Source organism: Amblyomma maculatum, chromosome 11 (assembly GCF_055883805.1).
Source record: "Amblyomma maculatum isolate TAMU_Amacu chromosome 11, ASM5588380v1, whole genome shotgun sequence".
Classification (NCBI taxonomy): domain Eukaryota; kingdom Metazoa; phylum Arthropoda; class Arachnida; order Ixodida; family Ixodidae; genus Amblyomma; species Amblyomma maculatum.
In genome coordinates, this window is record NC_139354.1 from 5,309,263 (window position 1) to 5,324,827 (window position 15,565).

The following is a 15,565-nucleotide window of genomic DNA, read 5'->3' on the forward strand; positions in this document are numbered from 1 at the left end:
CGCCAACAAGCCAGCTCAGCCCATGACAGAGAGAACATTTGACGCTTTCACTAGCATGGCATCCCTGTTCTCCAGTGTGCGTTGTGAATCCTCTGTGTGCGGCGGACGATGTACGATGCTCGTTTTTTGCCGTGTTGAACTTGTGGCGTAATGTAAGCTACGGTGGCTGTGAACATTAAGGTGCAATATTTTTTTTTTTTTTGCATTAGTCATCCATCCTTGCACCTACGAATCAGCAAAAGCACGCGGTCAGCTGCGATCACGACACCGGCTTTTAGCATTGTTCGCTTCAAAAGGCATTTGCAGTTATCACACTTTTAATTGGTTTTGTGGCAGTAAACTCCGTTCGCCCCACGCGCAGCGTGATAAATCGAACCAAGCTTGTGCAATCAATTCATCGCGGGCACTGTGCCAAGTTTGCTTCCCGCCACCGCAGGAGCTAACATCAAAAGTACATAGTCAAAAGATAAACACGTCGCGACGTTATCAAATGCGCTGTGGATGCGGCGGCTGGTACGGAGGAACGCGCCACCAACACTGTATGGTCTGCTATGAGCATTATACCACGGAACTCTGGGAGTGATGATGTGGCTGCATGCGGTAATAAAGTGCTTTAGCAATTTGTGCTTTTGGCGACCCTGTACTTTTATAACAAGGGTAAGTTCTGCTTGAAAGTAATGTTTTGATTATATTTACAATAGCTGGCCTAAGAATCCCGATTCGCACCTATTTAAATTTGCTTTTAGCGCTCCAAAACATTTGCTCGAAAATTTTCCCCGCATAATTATCGCACCCCCAACTTAGCATCAATTTTCCGCGAAAAAAAATGCAAACATTATGCAAGTAAATACGGTATCTATGCCGGGTGGAACAGGTAACTGGATAATGTGGTAGCTCAGGACTCTGTGCTAACAATGTGGGGTATATTAGAGGCACATATTAAGGGATTGTTCAAAGGAGTACGGGCTATATGTATATGGACAAGGAACCACAAGGGGAGGCGCAGATGGGGGGAGCTTTTAATGTTATCACCTCATACCATTAAAGGCGTAGTTAAAGTCTCTCCCCCCAATTTTTTTCCTTTTGCAGCTTGTAAATTTCCGTGAGTGAAAGAGGAGCTTTGCTGAAGCTTGCCTCGAAACACGAACCACAGGCGCAGCTTTTCTGAAAAAACAACAACAAAAAACAAACAAACAAACAAGAAGAAGGCACACTAAGCCTACTACAGGGCTGGCCCTATTTGGCACACATCTTATTGCAGCAGCAGCAAATGAAATGAGTTGCAGGCAGCCATAGAAATGTTGCATATGTATTTTGTATAAAATAAGCTAGAAATCCGATATGAGAGTTTGAATGATTTTGGAATAGGTTTCAGGAAGGCTTCTCATACCGCTATAATATTCATTAATGGGCTTTTTAATTCCTTCATATGTGAAATTTTTTTAGGAGTATGATATCTTTTTTTTCGTTTACGTGGCCTATTCAATTGTACTTGTGTGTTGGGGAAGCATTCACATAGGCAGAGCTGTGTGTTACATGCTGTCATCGTGAGATGTCTTTTTCTCTCTCAGAGATGTCACTTTGTAATGGCTGGCCACTCAGATTTGTTTTTGTTTTGTTAAAATGTGCTTGCACTTATTTAAATAGGGGTTGAGGGTGATGCCTCTTGTCGCTGTCACATTTGGGACTTGCTTCCATGCTGCTCGTGCCCATAGCCCTTCGGAGTTGAGGGGTGGGGAGCTCACTCCAAAGGCCACCTTTGTCAATGACAGAATGTGTGAAGCCGACTCGTTCCGTCCCCCTCCTCCCCGCACAATGTGTGTCCTAGGGTGTCGTGGCAACGGTGAAGGAGAGCTTTGGCTTCATCAGCTGCCAGGACCGCGACAGCCAGATCTACTTCAAGACCTGCGAGCTACTCGACCCGGACATGACTCTGCACCCCAGCGATGAAGTCGAGTTCACGGTGGCTCAAGTAAGAGAGACCGCCACGGTTGGAGCACTTACTTTGTTGCGGTCGAAGCATTCTGCGTAATTGTGATGCTTTGCGCATGTGTGCACAGAAATGCCTCTGGGCTTGATGTGCAATCAAGTAAGCTGTCGGAAGTGCTGAGAGCACTGCTGAATGCCTCCGACATTATGCTTTTATGCTTCTGCCTAATTTGAATGCTGTTACCGTTTTTACACGATTGTAAGTAAATTCGAATGTAAGTCGAATGTCCCGGATGTCCCAAATCGCATGTCCCGAAAAGAAAAATCATGATGAATGCTCTCGACAATGAAAATATATTTCCTGTCTGTACAACTCGTCTCCACTTTAAATCGTGTCAAGTTGGGCCTCCAGCTCTCTGTATCCCTTGGAAGCATCTTCGCTTGGCATAACAGTAGAAAATTATTTTGTCTCGCTGCCACTGCCACTCCCGCAACACCTGTTTAGAAGCTTCAAACTTGCGGGCCACGGTGCAGTTGTTTCTTCGGCATAAATGATAGCCGCCTCCTTGAACGCTGCACGAAACGAGCACTGAATGCTTTTTGGCCTGCAGAGCCCGTAACGAAGCATGCAGCCGGTCATAAAGTCAAATATGCTCAAAATCAACAAATGATTAGTCAAGGAGGCATTGGATCGATGTCGGCTCTTCCATAAACCATTCGGCATAAATGATAGCCGCCTCCTTGAACGCTGCACGAAACGAGCACTGAATGCTTTTTGGCCTGCAGAGCCCGTAACGAAGCATGCAGCCGGTCATAAAGTCAAATATGCTCAAACTCAACAAATGATTAGTCAAGGAGGCATTGGATCGATGTCGGCTCTTCCATAAACCATCAACATTCCCTGGAAAGGCGCCGTGTCATGTGACTCGACGCGACTGACGTGCAAACGGAGAGCGTCGCCTCTATACGAACAGCGGTTCTTCCGTAAGCTATCGACACTCCCGCAGCTACAATTTGTGCTGCGCAGTAAAAGTTAAAGAAAAATTCTTCCTAATAAGCACACACAGTAACTGAATGTTGCACTTAAAGCCGTAGAGCAAACAAATTCGCTGTAGCCTCTATGATATGGTTTTTGTCTTGTTCTTGATAACAGTACCATGCTTTGGTTTCGATTGTAGGTCAACCCCCCAACTCCAGATTTTCGAATTTTAAAAAAAGGAGTAGACTTACAATCATGCAAATACGGTATATGCCAGTTGCTGTTTCAAATGATTATTGATGTCCTGATGTGTGATCCAGCCAACAAAGTAGGTTTGAGGATAATTTGCCACGCCAGAGGATTTCTGCTGGATTAGGTTATTTTTTTTTTCCCTTCACCGCTGCAACTGTTTCCCCCTCTACTTGAAAACGTCCTCTAGAAACTGGAGGGCCCATATTTTTGTTACCTCGGCTTTTCTAGAGCATTTGACGCTGGACGTGTCATTGCAGGATTCAACTCAATCATTGGACATGTCTGCTCGTTTCTAGAACCACATCCTTGTACTGTGTGTGTTAATGTATTCAATTAAGTCCGTTTTTAATAGCTTACATCTTTAATCATTTCTTCTGTCCTTTTATGAGTTCTTGCTGATGGGAAACATGCTGTTGTTACGAGTCTGTAGTCTTTTGGCAGAAACAATTCACTTTATTTGGACAAATGGGCCAAGTGTAATGCGGTTGTAAATGTGTCTGTTTTGAAAAAAAAAATAATTTTGTCGGCATTAAATGTCAGTTTGTTTCGTTATGCAATTAGACCAGATGAAATGCTGCGGCCCATGTCGCTCAGCCTTCACCCGAACAGTTGTCTTTTTGAAAGCCGTAGAAGTCGGCTAATTTCGTTATTCAATTTGTCCCTTTGCCGATTAGCTATGCCAAGTTCTAGTCCTGAAACTGTTGCGAGGTCACATTGAAGAGACCGCAACTCTGGGTAGGCATTGCTGCAACTTTAAATAAAAACTTGATAGTCTACCAGAATGAACAGAATCTGACAGGAGAAATAAACTCTCGGCAAGGGAAAGTAGTAGAATGATTTTAGTAAATAAACCAGAAAAAGAAAAGGAAACGGAAGGAAAAAAATTATGGCAGTTGCTATCTGATTTTGCAATAAGTAATAAGCTCTGCTGATCCCTGCCTGCTCTATCTGCCCGTCATTTTTGAGCTGTATGCTTGTTCAATAGAAAAAGGAAGACCTTGGGTACGTTGGCGCATGCATTCTGTGTTCGTTTGATTTTTCCTTGCTTTGTGCATTTATTACGCATGTGATCGTTAAGCTGCGCCTTTTAGTTCCACTATATCTTTGTCAGTTGCTCTGTTCGTAGAGTTCACTGCACAGGCGATAGAGCTCTGGAAGCTCACTGAAGCCGTAGTTTGTGCACCTTATCCTGTCAAAATAAGCAGTCGATGGTTGTATTTTGCTCTCCTTTGTTTAGTGCTTTAGTAGGCTTGCCTTCAAGGTATGGATCACCAGACTGAGTTCTAAAAGCATCGGAACCTCGCAGAGTTCTCGACAAACTTTGTTGATTGGGAAATATGCATTTAAAGCGCTTTTGAAATCATCATTCATTGCTCTGTCATGCCCTTTGTCGACAGTTAAATTTGCGCCGTTTGAAAATGAGACGGTGAAGTGAGCGTTGAATGTTTCCTTTTTGTAGCTTTCTTCATTATGAAGAACTTTTTAAAAGTATGTTAGCATGCGTGGGCATTTTTTGAAACAGGCGTGCATTGCATTCACTTGTCATTGCTAGCGAGTGGCTGAGCAGAATTTGAGCACCTGTGTCAAATATTTGTGTAAGGCTTTTTTATTTTTTCTTACCTGGAGAAGAGAAATTAGCTTTGTGCTTCTTTTTTATTTCCGTGATTGATGGAAGCATATATATATATATATATATATATATATATATATACAGTAAAATCTCGGTGATACGAATCCGGTTGATACGAATTTCGAGATCATACGATTTCGTGAAATTCCCCGGGCAGAGTGCATTGTGTGCAATGTGCAAAACTTCGGCAACAAATTTTTTCGCGACCCCGTGAGATTCGTATCACCGAGGTTCTACTGTGTATATATTTTTGCTTATCAACTTCAGTTTCAAATGCCTTGATTGGTGCTTGCTTATGTTGCGGAAGCTTTGGCGTTTTTGAAAAAGTAATAATATTTTACCTTTGTGCTCTTTTATTTTTTTTTTTGCTCTTGCATGTCTGTTTACAGGCTATGTAGACTGCACGCTATAACTCTGCTTGTTTCAGTATATTGGATTGCTGCCTTGTGGTGGTGGGGTTGCTGTAGATGTGGACAGCATGTGTTACTTGAACTGCTCTGCCCTTTTGTGTGTTTTTATTTTGTCCTGCTTTTATACTGCTTTGGTTTCGGATCCTGGAAAAGTGGTTTTTATCCTGCTGCATTAAATGGTTGCTTTTGGAAGCATGGAACGGCCAATGCCGTGTGATCAGCCCTGACTTCTGGCATTGGTAGCAGCCTGGGCTCGGGAATTTTTATGAATATGCTACTACTTTCGTGCTGCGTTGTTTATTCCTAAACCTGTTCAAGTGCTGCATGTGCTGTTTACTGCTCCTTTTACTTGGGAACGTGTAGCTTTAAGTGAACAGTTCAGTTACTAGGCGAAAGAGAAAAACAACAAATTGTAAATGTGTTGCGAGAAAAAATAAGAATGCACTGCAATATGAGACCTCAAATCAATTTCATCCAGTAGCCCAGTACTGTCCTAATGGTGCAGATGGTTTTAACTGGATGTCGCAGGCATTGTGACATGTCGTCAGGTGTGGGCATTGCCTTATTGCCTTTAGTACATTGAAGCCCCTGTGTACATTGTAAATTGTGTTTTGGTTCTGTGTAGAAAAGGGCACCATATGGCACTGCATGTGTTTTAACACTTTCCAGAAAGACATTTGCATTGGTTTAGGAAAACTGTATGACATCATTTTCTCTACAGCTACAAACTTGCCATAAGTCATAACTATGCACGAAATAAAAAGAAAATTATGAAGTTTGGTTTTTAACTGAATGGTAAGCAAGTCTTTTTACAGACGGTGACGTAGTGTTTGCTGTATCATTCGGTATATGTGAGGGGACGTGCTGGGAAAACATGTTTCAAGATTGGGAAAACATTGGTAGCTTTAATCCTAAAATTTTTTTCGTCCAGTGAATTGGGCTTTGCTGTTGCTTAAGGAAGGCAGTTTTTTGAAGTTCGTTCAACATTATTTGTTCCCTCACTTTGGCTTACATTGCTTTTTTTTGTTTTGTTTTCGTTATAGGACCCTGCTTCTCCAAGTCGCTTCCTAGCCACACGCATTCGCCGCTTGTGGTCAGTGTCTGATGACCGTGAAGATGGCCCCCGCACAAGGCGTTCACTATCCAATGGTGATGGGTCTGCCGTGAACGGAGAGGACTCCAAGAACTTCAGAGCGAGGGTGAGGGTGACCTGGCATGTATTTTGGAATGACATTCTCCGACTGCTCTCGTGGTTGGGGAAGGCCTTCAGCTTTTAGCTTGTGTAGGGGATTATTCGCCATTTACCTATGTGTTTATTTTTATTCAGAGATAACTCCGCATTGCCCGAAAGTGTTATAGTAGGGAGGCTACGGATTGGCAAAGAGCACACAGCTGAAAGCTGATTCTACTGTTGCACAGTTTTGACAAAAATGGATTCGCAAACAAGTTCGTCCTGGCACGGTACTCTTGAATTTTACACAAATGATCATGTCATTTTGAAATGTAAAAGGGCTGTTTAATATAATTTTCCCGATTTGTGCCGAGTCTAATAATTTTAATCTTAGCTTCCTCCTACGAAAAGCAAAGGGTTCCCACTGCAAATAATTTTTCATAGCCGTACAACTAATCTCTTTGTCCGTGCCTTCCCAAGACAAACCTCGCTGCTTTGTTATGGTCTCTCTCCAGCTTGTCAATCAACGATTGCTGTGCAGGCTCCCATACAATACAGGCATATTCTATGATAGTTCGTATACAGGACATGAAAGTAGTTTTCTTGCGGTTTGGCCGCGAACACTAAATTTAGCTGAAGAAAATTCAGCGCACTACAGTTGAACTCGAATAATATCGAACTTGAAGTGAGTGGCGAAATAGTTTCATATATCGATAATTCGATATAAACAAATCACTTGAGCCACCGCTTGTAATTGTGAAAAATGATACCGTATTTGTCGTATAATAAACGCACTCGCATAATGAATTCGTATTGGGAGGGTACAGCGTGAAAAGATACAGGACGAAAGGAAGATGTACACAGTGCTCGTGTGTACGTCTCCTTCCTTTCGTCCCGTGTTTTTTCGTTCTGTGCCCTTTTGATATGAATCGATACCAACTCGCCCAATTGTCTATCCTTCTTCATCGCATAATGAACCCATCCTCCACTTTTGCCCCTGAGAATTAGAAAAAAAAAGGGGGAAGTGGTGGTGCGACACATCCACAGTTCATTTATTGGCAGCACGCCAAGCTGCTGCGCAGCAATAAAACCACCGCATATTTATCTTTTGACTATACTTTTGATAGCTCCTTCGGTGGCGGGGAGCGAACTTGGCATAGTGCCCGTGATGGCTCGATTGCACAAGCCTGGTTCGATTTATCACGTCTCGCTTGGGGTGGGCGTAGTCCATTTCCACAAAATCATCGGACAGTGTGATAGCCACAAATGCGTGAACTTCAAGATGGCAGAAGTTACTTAAGTGCTAGGTCTCGAGACTGCTTCATTCAGCTGCGTACGTCATTTTATTATGGCGTTCCCTGCTATTCTACCCCAGCAGATTGGTCACAATTAAGAAATGTTCGAAGTGTCGTCAGATCGCTCAGGTTCCACAGAATTTCAGCGGTTATACTGGGCATTCTCTCTATACCCCCAGCAATGCTAAATGCGAGAGAATACATATTCGGTACTGTGAACAAAACTCGGAGTTCTGCTCATATATGTGTGAGAAAACGCTCGAAAGTCTGCTGAGGGTGAAAGGGCACCAGAGTGGAACTTGTTTTGAGCAAACATATACAGAGAAGTTTCTCAAGCAGGCAAAGTCGGCAACAGCAAAATTATTGAAAAAATAAATCGTTCTCCATTGGAGTGTTTGCACATTGCTCTCCATGACATGGATTTCACTTATGGTTGTGAAAACATAAGCTTGCTGCAAAAGCTATATCTTATGAAAATTGATCCGCCTTTATGAATTGGGACAGCATGAGCTACCTGCCATTCGTGTAGTAAGAAACCTGTATCCAAATATTTTGTATTAAAATATAGATATTGTGAAACAGGATGAGCACAGCGCTTGAGTAAATGGGGTGAAATGCTGTCTGGATGCATGCCTTTGTCTCATCTGTATTATGTAGGAGCGCTACAATTCCTCTTACACTTATTTCAACTGGTTGCATTAACAGTGCATAGCTTGTGTACTGTCGCTGACTGCTCACATCCTTAGTTGAAAAAACAGATTGACAGTAGTTATTAAAACAAATTTCTTTTTCTTTGTCATCTGATAAAATCTGATTATTACTAGTGATTTCACGTATTCCAGCTGAATCTGATCTGCATTCCCTTATGTAGGGCCAAAAAAGATAGGATTTTTTTTTTTTTTCCATTTTAATGTCCAGTGTGTGAATATACTTTTCTTTAGCACTTTTGAGTTTTAGCTCGTGCTTACGCGTTAGTTCAAGTGATCTTCCCAAATGAGAGAAACTTCTTAAAGTTATCATCGGCACAGCTCTTTCTGTATGTCATGCCTGACATAAGAGAGCTGACCTGTTCTTTGATTGCTTGTAGGGAGAGTCTGGCAAGGGGCGTGGTGGCCGCAATGGCTTCCGGTACACACACCGCGGCTACATCGCGGCCCTCAAGGAGAGCTTCGGTTTCATCGAGAACGAGGAGCACAACCAGGATGTCTTCTTCCATTTCAGGTGATTATTATTGGTTGGTGACACTAATTTCGTTTTTACGTGCTGTTTAGTGTCACTGTTTGGCGAGTCATTGAATTCTGCTAGTCAATGAAAAGAGAAAAACAAAATAAAGTGCTTTTGTTCTTGATTTTGCTGAGCACTTGGCTTTTTTCTCTTGAAGAAAGCTCCAGTCATATGCATTGTAACCTGATGTCGTGTGTTTCCCAATTTGATGAAGATACAAGACAGGACGTCTTGTAAGCCTGGAACCGAGTGGTGTTTTGACACAGATTAATGAGATTCTACGAGATCTCTAGCTTTCCTAGCTTCAGTTTCTAGTGATACTTGAGAGCAGGTAGGCTCGCTTTAGATTATGTCCAATTACCTTTAGCCCGCCATGGTGGCTCGGTGGTTAGGCTGCTTGACTGCTGAACCCTAGGACGCAGGAATGAATCCTGGCCTTGGCAGCTGTTTTTCGATAGAGGCGTACAGCAAGGCACCCATGTGCAGTGCGATGTCCGTGCATAGTAAAGTCCCATGCCCGAGTTGCTTTGAGGCGTTAAGCCCCATAAACCGAACCAGACCAGACCAAATTATTACCTTTGGCGCTATCTTTTTTTGCTGTACATAAGTTGTACTAATAGCGTCTGCCTGCTTCTTTGCGTGCAGTGTGTTTGAGGGCAACCCACAGAGCTTGGAGCCAGGTCAGGAGGTGGAGTACGGTATGGTGCTCAAAGGCACCAAGCGAAGCGCCGAGTGCGTGCGCAAGCTGCCAGCTGGCACGCTCACCGACCACCAGGAAGTGGTCAAGTCCGATGTGCTCAACGGTACCGTCGAGCGGCCTGTCCGCTGCTTCAACCCAGACCAGGAGCAGTATGCAGGGCTCATTCGCCTCACTGTCTCAGGTGAGCCGAGGGGGCCTTGTTTTGGCACATATTGTGCAGGATTTCGTACTTTTTCTTCAGCAGTAGCCAGTAGCTGTTTTATAGCCTCTCTGCATGTGAACAAATTCTTTGGTGCTTTTGGTAAAATTAATTTCACCAAATACATGGGCCCTTTCCTTGGCAGGGGAGAGTGCTGAGCCCGTGCCCACCTACCCGTTTGGCATCACAAGCCTCTCCGACAAGCACGAGCTGCTCCAAAAGAATGACGTGGTGCAGTTTCAGGTCGCCATCACGGGGTCAGGCACGGAGCGCGCCGTCAACGTTGTGGCCGTGCGGGCCCGTGTTCAGGTTGGTTGGTGGTGGAATTCTGGTTGTTTGGCAAATCACGCTACGTGCCGGAACAATGTTTTAACGGAGACCTTTACTGTAAGTTGTTTCCCGTTCCCTTGTTTTGAGGCAGCAGGAACAGATGTTTGAGTCTGTATGGGTAGGTGTCGATATAATTGGTGCTGTAATTTTGTGTGGAGCCTATTCTGCCTGTCAAATTCCTCTCGTGCCTTACCTATTCTAACAAGTGCCACCTCTGCTCTAGCACATAATCCCGACAAACCTTCATATATTTACCCAATACGGTAGAACAATTTGACTCGCACGCCGCATGCACCCCGTACCAGATCCTAATGAGATGCAGGTGACTGTACACCTCAGGTCCATTTGAATCATCATGAAAGTAGATTACAGTTCTGTCTGTGGAGCAATCTTAATTTGTGTTTGGAGGTTACTGGCACGCGTTGATTGAGGTCGTTGAGGTCCGTATATGCGTCGAGGGGGGGGGGGGGGGGGGAGGGAGCCTGAGGCAGATAATTGTACAACAAACTTCCCAGTGTCTGGAAGTGTCTGGAACCTGCCTAAAGCGCATTGGTGGCTTAACAGGACCTGGGGCCAGAAACCTCCTGTAGTTGGTGGAGCCAGGGACCCAAGCCCCTGCATGTATGTGTGTGATGTGGGGTGGGGTGGGGCCCTGATTGTCACCCTCATCTTGGGTTTTCCTTTTGAGGCATAGTTATCTATCATTACTATTGGTTTAAACCTTTGATACATTAGTGGTGCAGACAAGGCATTATTGCCCTAGTTCATTTACAAGTCTGAAACTACCTTTTGTCATGCTACCCTACAGCTTTCCAATATTGATGAAAGCCCACTGCCTAATGAGATGGTTGACTGGTTCAGCGGTATAAATCCAAGGCTCCGGTCTTCTGTTCATAAGCGTTGCTGCTGAAAAGACGCATGTGCTTCATTGCACGGTGTATATCGACTCTTAGACATCTATGTACTCTGTGGGCGACAAGTTTGATGTCGCAGAGTCGCTGTACATGCTATCGTGGGGATGGGTCTCTCACACATACTTGGCACGACAGAAATGACTCGGTCGATCGCAACTGATTTCTTCTCAGCTACCCATCATCTTAGGTAAAGTCCAGTGCGACACAACACGGTACAAAAAAAAAATAAATAAAAGGCTGCATAGGACAATGTGCGCGAAAGTTCCATATTGTGGCCACGTACTGCTATATGTGCAGCATCGTCTGCTCTTGGCCAAGCTGCGCGTACACTGTACCTCCTTTGGAGTGAGTGCAGGATGGGCGAGAACTCGTGCAGAACTAGTGCTGCACTTTGACAAAACGAGGAGAGAAGTGCAGATGGTGCACGTGGCACCGGTAAAACGAGGACAGCGATGCTGCACTACAGCTGGTGCAGCCAAGTTGAAGAGACCTTAAGGGGGGAGGCTACCCTTGAACACCAACTTTTTTATTTCTTGAGGTATTTGAATGAAATTTTCAGGGTATGCTCATAGTACACACATTTGAAGAACTACCAAGTTTCATGGAGCTGGGCTTATCGGTTCTCAAGTTAGAGGAGTATATCAAGATATCAAGATAGTTTACATAGGTCCCTAGGGGCGGGCCTGGAGAATTTGCAAAATGTGCTAGCAGTGTAAAATTTGTTATGGTCATTCCTGGATAGTTTCCCCAGGGCAAGACAATTCCCTTTTTCCAAATTTCCTCACTGAAAAATTTTAGTAGAGCCCCAAATTTAGTGTTCAAATTTACACCTGATTTAACAATATTTTAATTGACTGCCCCTAATTACACATGAAATATTTAGAAAAAAACATTGTCTTGCCCTCAGAATTTTACTTAGGTATACAGTCGAACCCGCCAGGACAGCAGCTTGAGCATGTTGGTTATTCATTCTTGATGGAACAGCGCAAAACATCGGGACAAGAGACAAGCGCTGCTTACAACTGGTTTTTATTTCGAAGAAACGTTGCTTCTTATACCTTCATCACCCTCTCGAAAAGCACATGCGTCGCAACCATATCGTTCAAGCGTCCACAAAAAAGCATAAGACACATAATCGCAGATATTTATAATCACATTTTTAACATGTCAAATTTTTTCTTAGTCAAAGCAACGGACGGTGTGCTGACACAATCGTCGCGCAGACTCGCTATCGAAGCTGCCTCGATTATTTCCCGGACTAGCTGGTCTTTGTGATTAGCCAAAGCTTTGCATTTTTGGAAAACCGGTGCACAACTAGTTGAAGGGCAATCTCTACAATGGATTCCCAGGTTCCTGCAAGCTTGCTCGAAATTATTTTTGTGTTCTAGCAGCCTTTCATTCATGCACCTGCCAGTCTGCCCAATGTACTGTTTACCGCAAGTCACTGGCAACGAATAAACAAGGCCTTCGGTGCACTCCACAAAGGGGGTTCGATGCTTTATCGTGCATCCCTGCTTCTTTTTGGTCGGATCGGAGTTGACTCGTCTGCACAGACTTTTGAGTTTATTAGGAGCAGTCTGGCGTGAATGTAGTGATGACTGCTCCTAATAAACTCAAAAGTCTGTGCAGACGAGTCAACTCCGATCCGACCAAAAAGAAGCAGGGATGCACGATAAAGCATCGAACCCCCTTTGTGGAGTGCACCGAAGGCCTTGTTTATTCGTTGCCAGTGACTTGCGGTAAACAGTACATTGGGCAGACTGGCAGGTGCATGAATGAAAGGCTGCTAGAACACAAAAATAATTTCGAGCAAGCTTGCAGGAACCTGGGAATCCATTGTAGAGATTGCCCTTCAACTAGTTGTGCACCGGTTTTCCAAAAATGCAAAGCTTTGGCTAATCACAAAGACCAGCTAGTCCGGGAAATAATCGAGGCAGCTTCGATAGCGAGTCTGCGCGACGATTGTGTCAGCACACCGTCCGTTGCTTTGACTAAGAAAGAATTTGACATGTTAAAAATGTGATTATAAATATCTGCGATTATGTGTCTTATGCTTTTTTGTGGACGCTTGAACGATATGGTTGCGACGCATGTGCTTTTCGAGAGGGTGATGAAGGTATAAGAAGCAACGTTTCTTCGAAATAAAAACCAGTTGTAAGCAGCGCTTGTCTCTTGTCCCGATGTTTTGCGCTGTTCCATCAAGAGTCGAACCCGGATATATCGAACTCGAAGGGGGTCGCGAAATAGTTCGATATATTGATAATTCGATATACAGAAATCGGCTTGTGACGGTACTTACGATGCGAAAAAACGATACCGTATTTGTCGCGTAATCAACCCACTCGCATAATGAACCCACCCTCCACTTTTGCACCCGAGAATTTAAAAAAAAAAAAAGAAAAAAGCGTTAAGGCCAGCTGGCTCACATGCAAGCGACTGTGCGATCTCAGCGACGCGTGGCAGCGACAGAGCGAAAATTTTCAAACTTGTTGGAACTGCGTCCCTCTCGCCGCTCGAGCCACCGCGGCAGCTCAAAACAAGGTTTCTGTGTCGCCGCGGCGGCAGAAATCGCGAGCATTTTCGCTTGCATGTCGATGGCGCGCGTCAGTCCGTTTCGGTCGCCTCATCCACAGCTCATTGGCAGCGTGCCAAGATGCTGCGCAGCGATGATAACATCGGGGCGCGTTTGTCTTTTTAGAGCTCCTGCGGTGGCGGGGAGCGAACTTGGCAGAGTGCCCGTGATGGCTTGATTGCGCAAGCCTGGTTCGATTTATCGCGCCGCGCTTGGGGCGGGCGTCATGATCGCAGCAGCTGACCGCGTGCTTTCGCTGATTCATACATGCAAGGATAAACGATAAAAAAATAAATAAAATAAACATCCCGCAAAAACAAAAAAAAAAAACAAAATAAAAGAAGAAACCCTGCCGCTTCTTAACGTCCGCAGCCGCCATATCTTACGCTACGCCGCGCGTACAGCCACGGCCGGTCTCGAGGGAGAGCGCGTTTCTCTCTTCTCTTACGGCCTCTCCAATGGGGTCTGTTTCCACCGCCCGCCGCGCCTCAGTGGGGTCGGCACCGCCCCACTGCTGCTCCTCCGCTACAGCCGTTCACGCGCAAGGGAAACGCACGCTCGCTCTTTGCTCCGCCCGCATCGGTTGCATCTGGCAGGTCCTGATATTTCACCCCATATGGCTATAGGAAGAAGCCGTAATCAGCGTCTGATTTATCGTGTATGAGCAATAAAATAGTCAATAATGCGCGTGCGCGCGCCTTCGTCAGTGCTGTCGCGCACGGTCGAATGAAGTTTCGGGTGCACTTACATCAACACTTTTTGCCGCTAAATTTTTCACAAAACTATATGTACCATTTTATGCAGTGTGCCTTTGAAAGCTGTAAGCAGGTATTGCGCGACCTGACGCTAGTGCATGGCAAACTGTTCGGTGGATATTCCAAGTATTCTGTCAACCGCTGCCGTTTTCGTTTAGAGCAAAAGAGGCAGTGACGAAAATTCATAGCACGTCTCAGATTCAGAGTAAGGAACAAAAATTTACGCATACAGTTAAAATTTCAGTTTTCTAGTGAAGTGGGCTGTTCTAGCTTCGTTTAATACAAATCAGTAGGTTGAAAGACAGCAGATGTATACAGTTGAATCCCGCTATAACGAAATTCACGGTGCACGAAAAAAAATTCGATCTGGCGGAACTTCGTTATCGCAAAAATTTGACGTGAAACGCAGAAAGAATTGCCCAAGCAGCAGCAAAGGCGTTTAATGCCAAAAATCTGTAAGCTTGGTTTGCTTACGCTTCACGGCGAGCAACGCCGTCACGCGATTTTCGCACTCGGTCAGCAAACCCATTGCAACATCGTCGTCTCGGACAGCAACGAAATTCCTGATGACATCAAAAGCGTCCATCACCTGTACGGCGGTTGCCGCAGCCGGCGCTTCCTGTACGTCGTCGTCTTCTTCATCGGAAGAGTCCTTATCATTCCGGGCAGCTTTTATGATCTGCTCATCACTCACATCTTCGTGAACAACAACACAAGCGTCAGCGCCGATGTATTCGTCGAGCTCGAGATTAGGCGGCACGGTTCCTATTTCTCCCAGCGTTTTCCAGGCGGCCGCGATCCCCGGAGCCGGTGACGCCTCTTCGTCGTCGTCTGTAACGCCTGGTGTTAGGCCAGCAGAGTGTACGGGTCGACCTTCGGCAAATCCGGCGTGCCTGAAACAGTTCACAATTACTGAGCGCCCCAGTGTGCTCCAGGCAGCAGACATAATCTGCAGTGCCACGTACAAGTCCACCTTCGTGTCTCGGCCGGTTTCAGTGTTAAAAAGCAGCCGCTGAATTAACCTCCCGCGGTAAGCGCGCTTCAGGCTAAGAATCACGCCCTGATCGAGAGGCTGTAAGACAGACGTGCAATTGGGAGGGAAAAACCTCAGCTCCGTGTTAGTGAGCTTGACTTCGTCGGAGTGATGCGCTGAACAATTGTCCAAAAGCAAGCAAACTTTACGGCCCTGCCGCTTCATGTCGCGG

At 45.0% G+C, this 15,565-nt stretch overlaps 1 protein-coding gene across 2 annotated transcripts in view; it reads left to right on the forward strand.

The window, feature by feature from the left end:
* Unr (cold shock domain-containing Unr) overlaps positions 1 to 15,565 on the forward strand; it is a 49,447-nt gene that overhangs the window by 18,623 nt on the left and 15,259 nt on the right. The window contains exons 9-13 of one of the 2 annotated variants that reach the window (XM_084584724.1): positions 1,829 to 1,972; positions 6,244 to 6,399; positions 8,754 to 8,887; positions 9,536 to 9,771; positions 9,935 to 10,098. In XM_084584724.1, coding sequence (XP_084440850.1) covers positions 1,829 to 1,972; positions 6,244 to 6,399; positions 8,754 to 8,887; positions 9,536 to 9,771; positions 9,935 to 10,098 — 834 coding nt within the window. The remainder of the gene's footprint in view (positions 1 to 1,828; positions 1,973 to 6,243; positions 6,400 to 8,753; positions 8,888 to 9,535; positions 9,772 to 9,934; positions 10,099 to 15,565) is intronic. The other variant, XM_084584725.1, reaches the window with a different exon arrangement.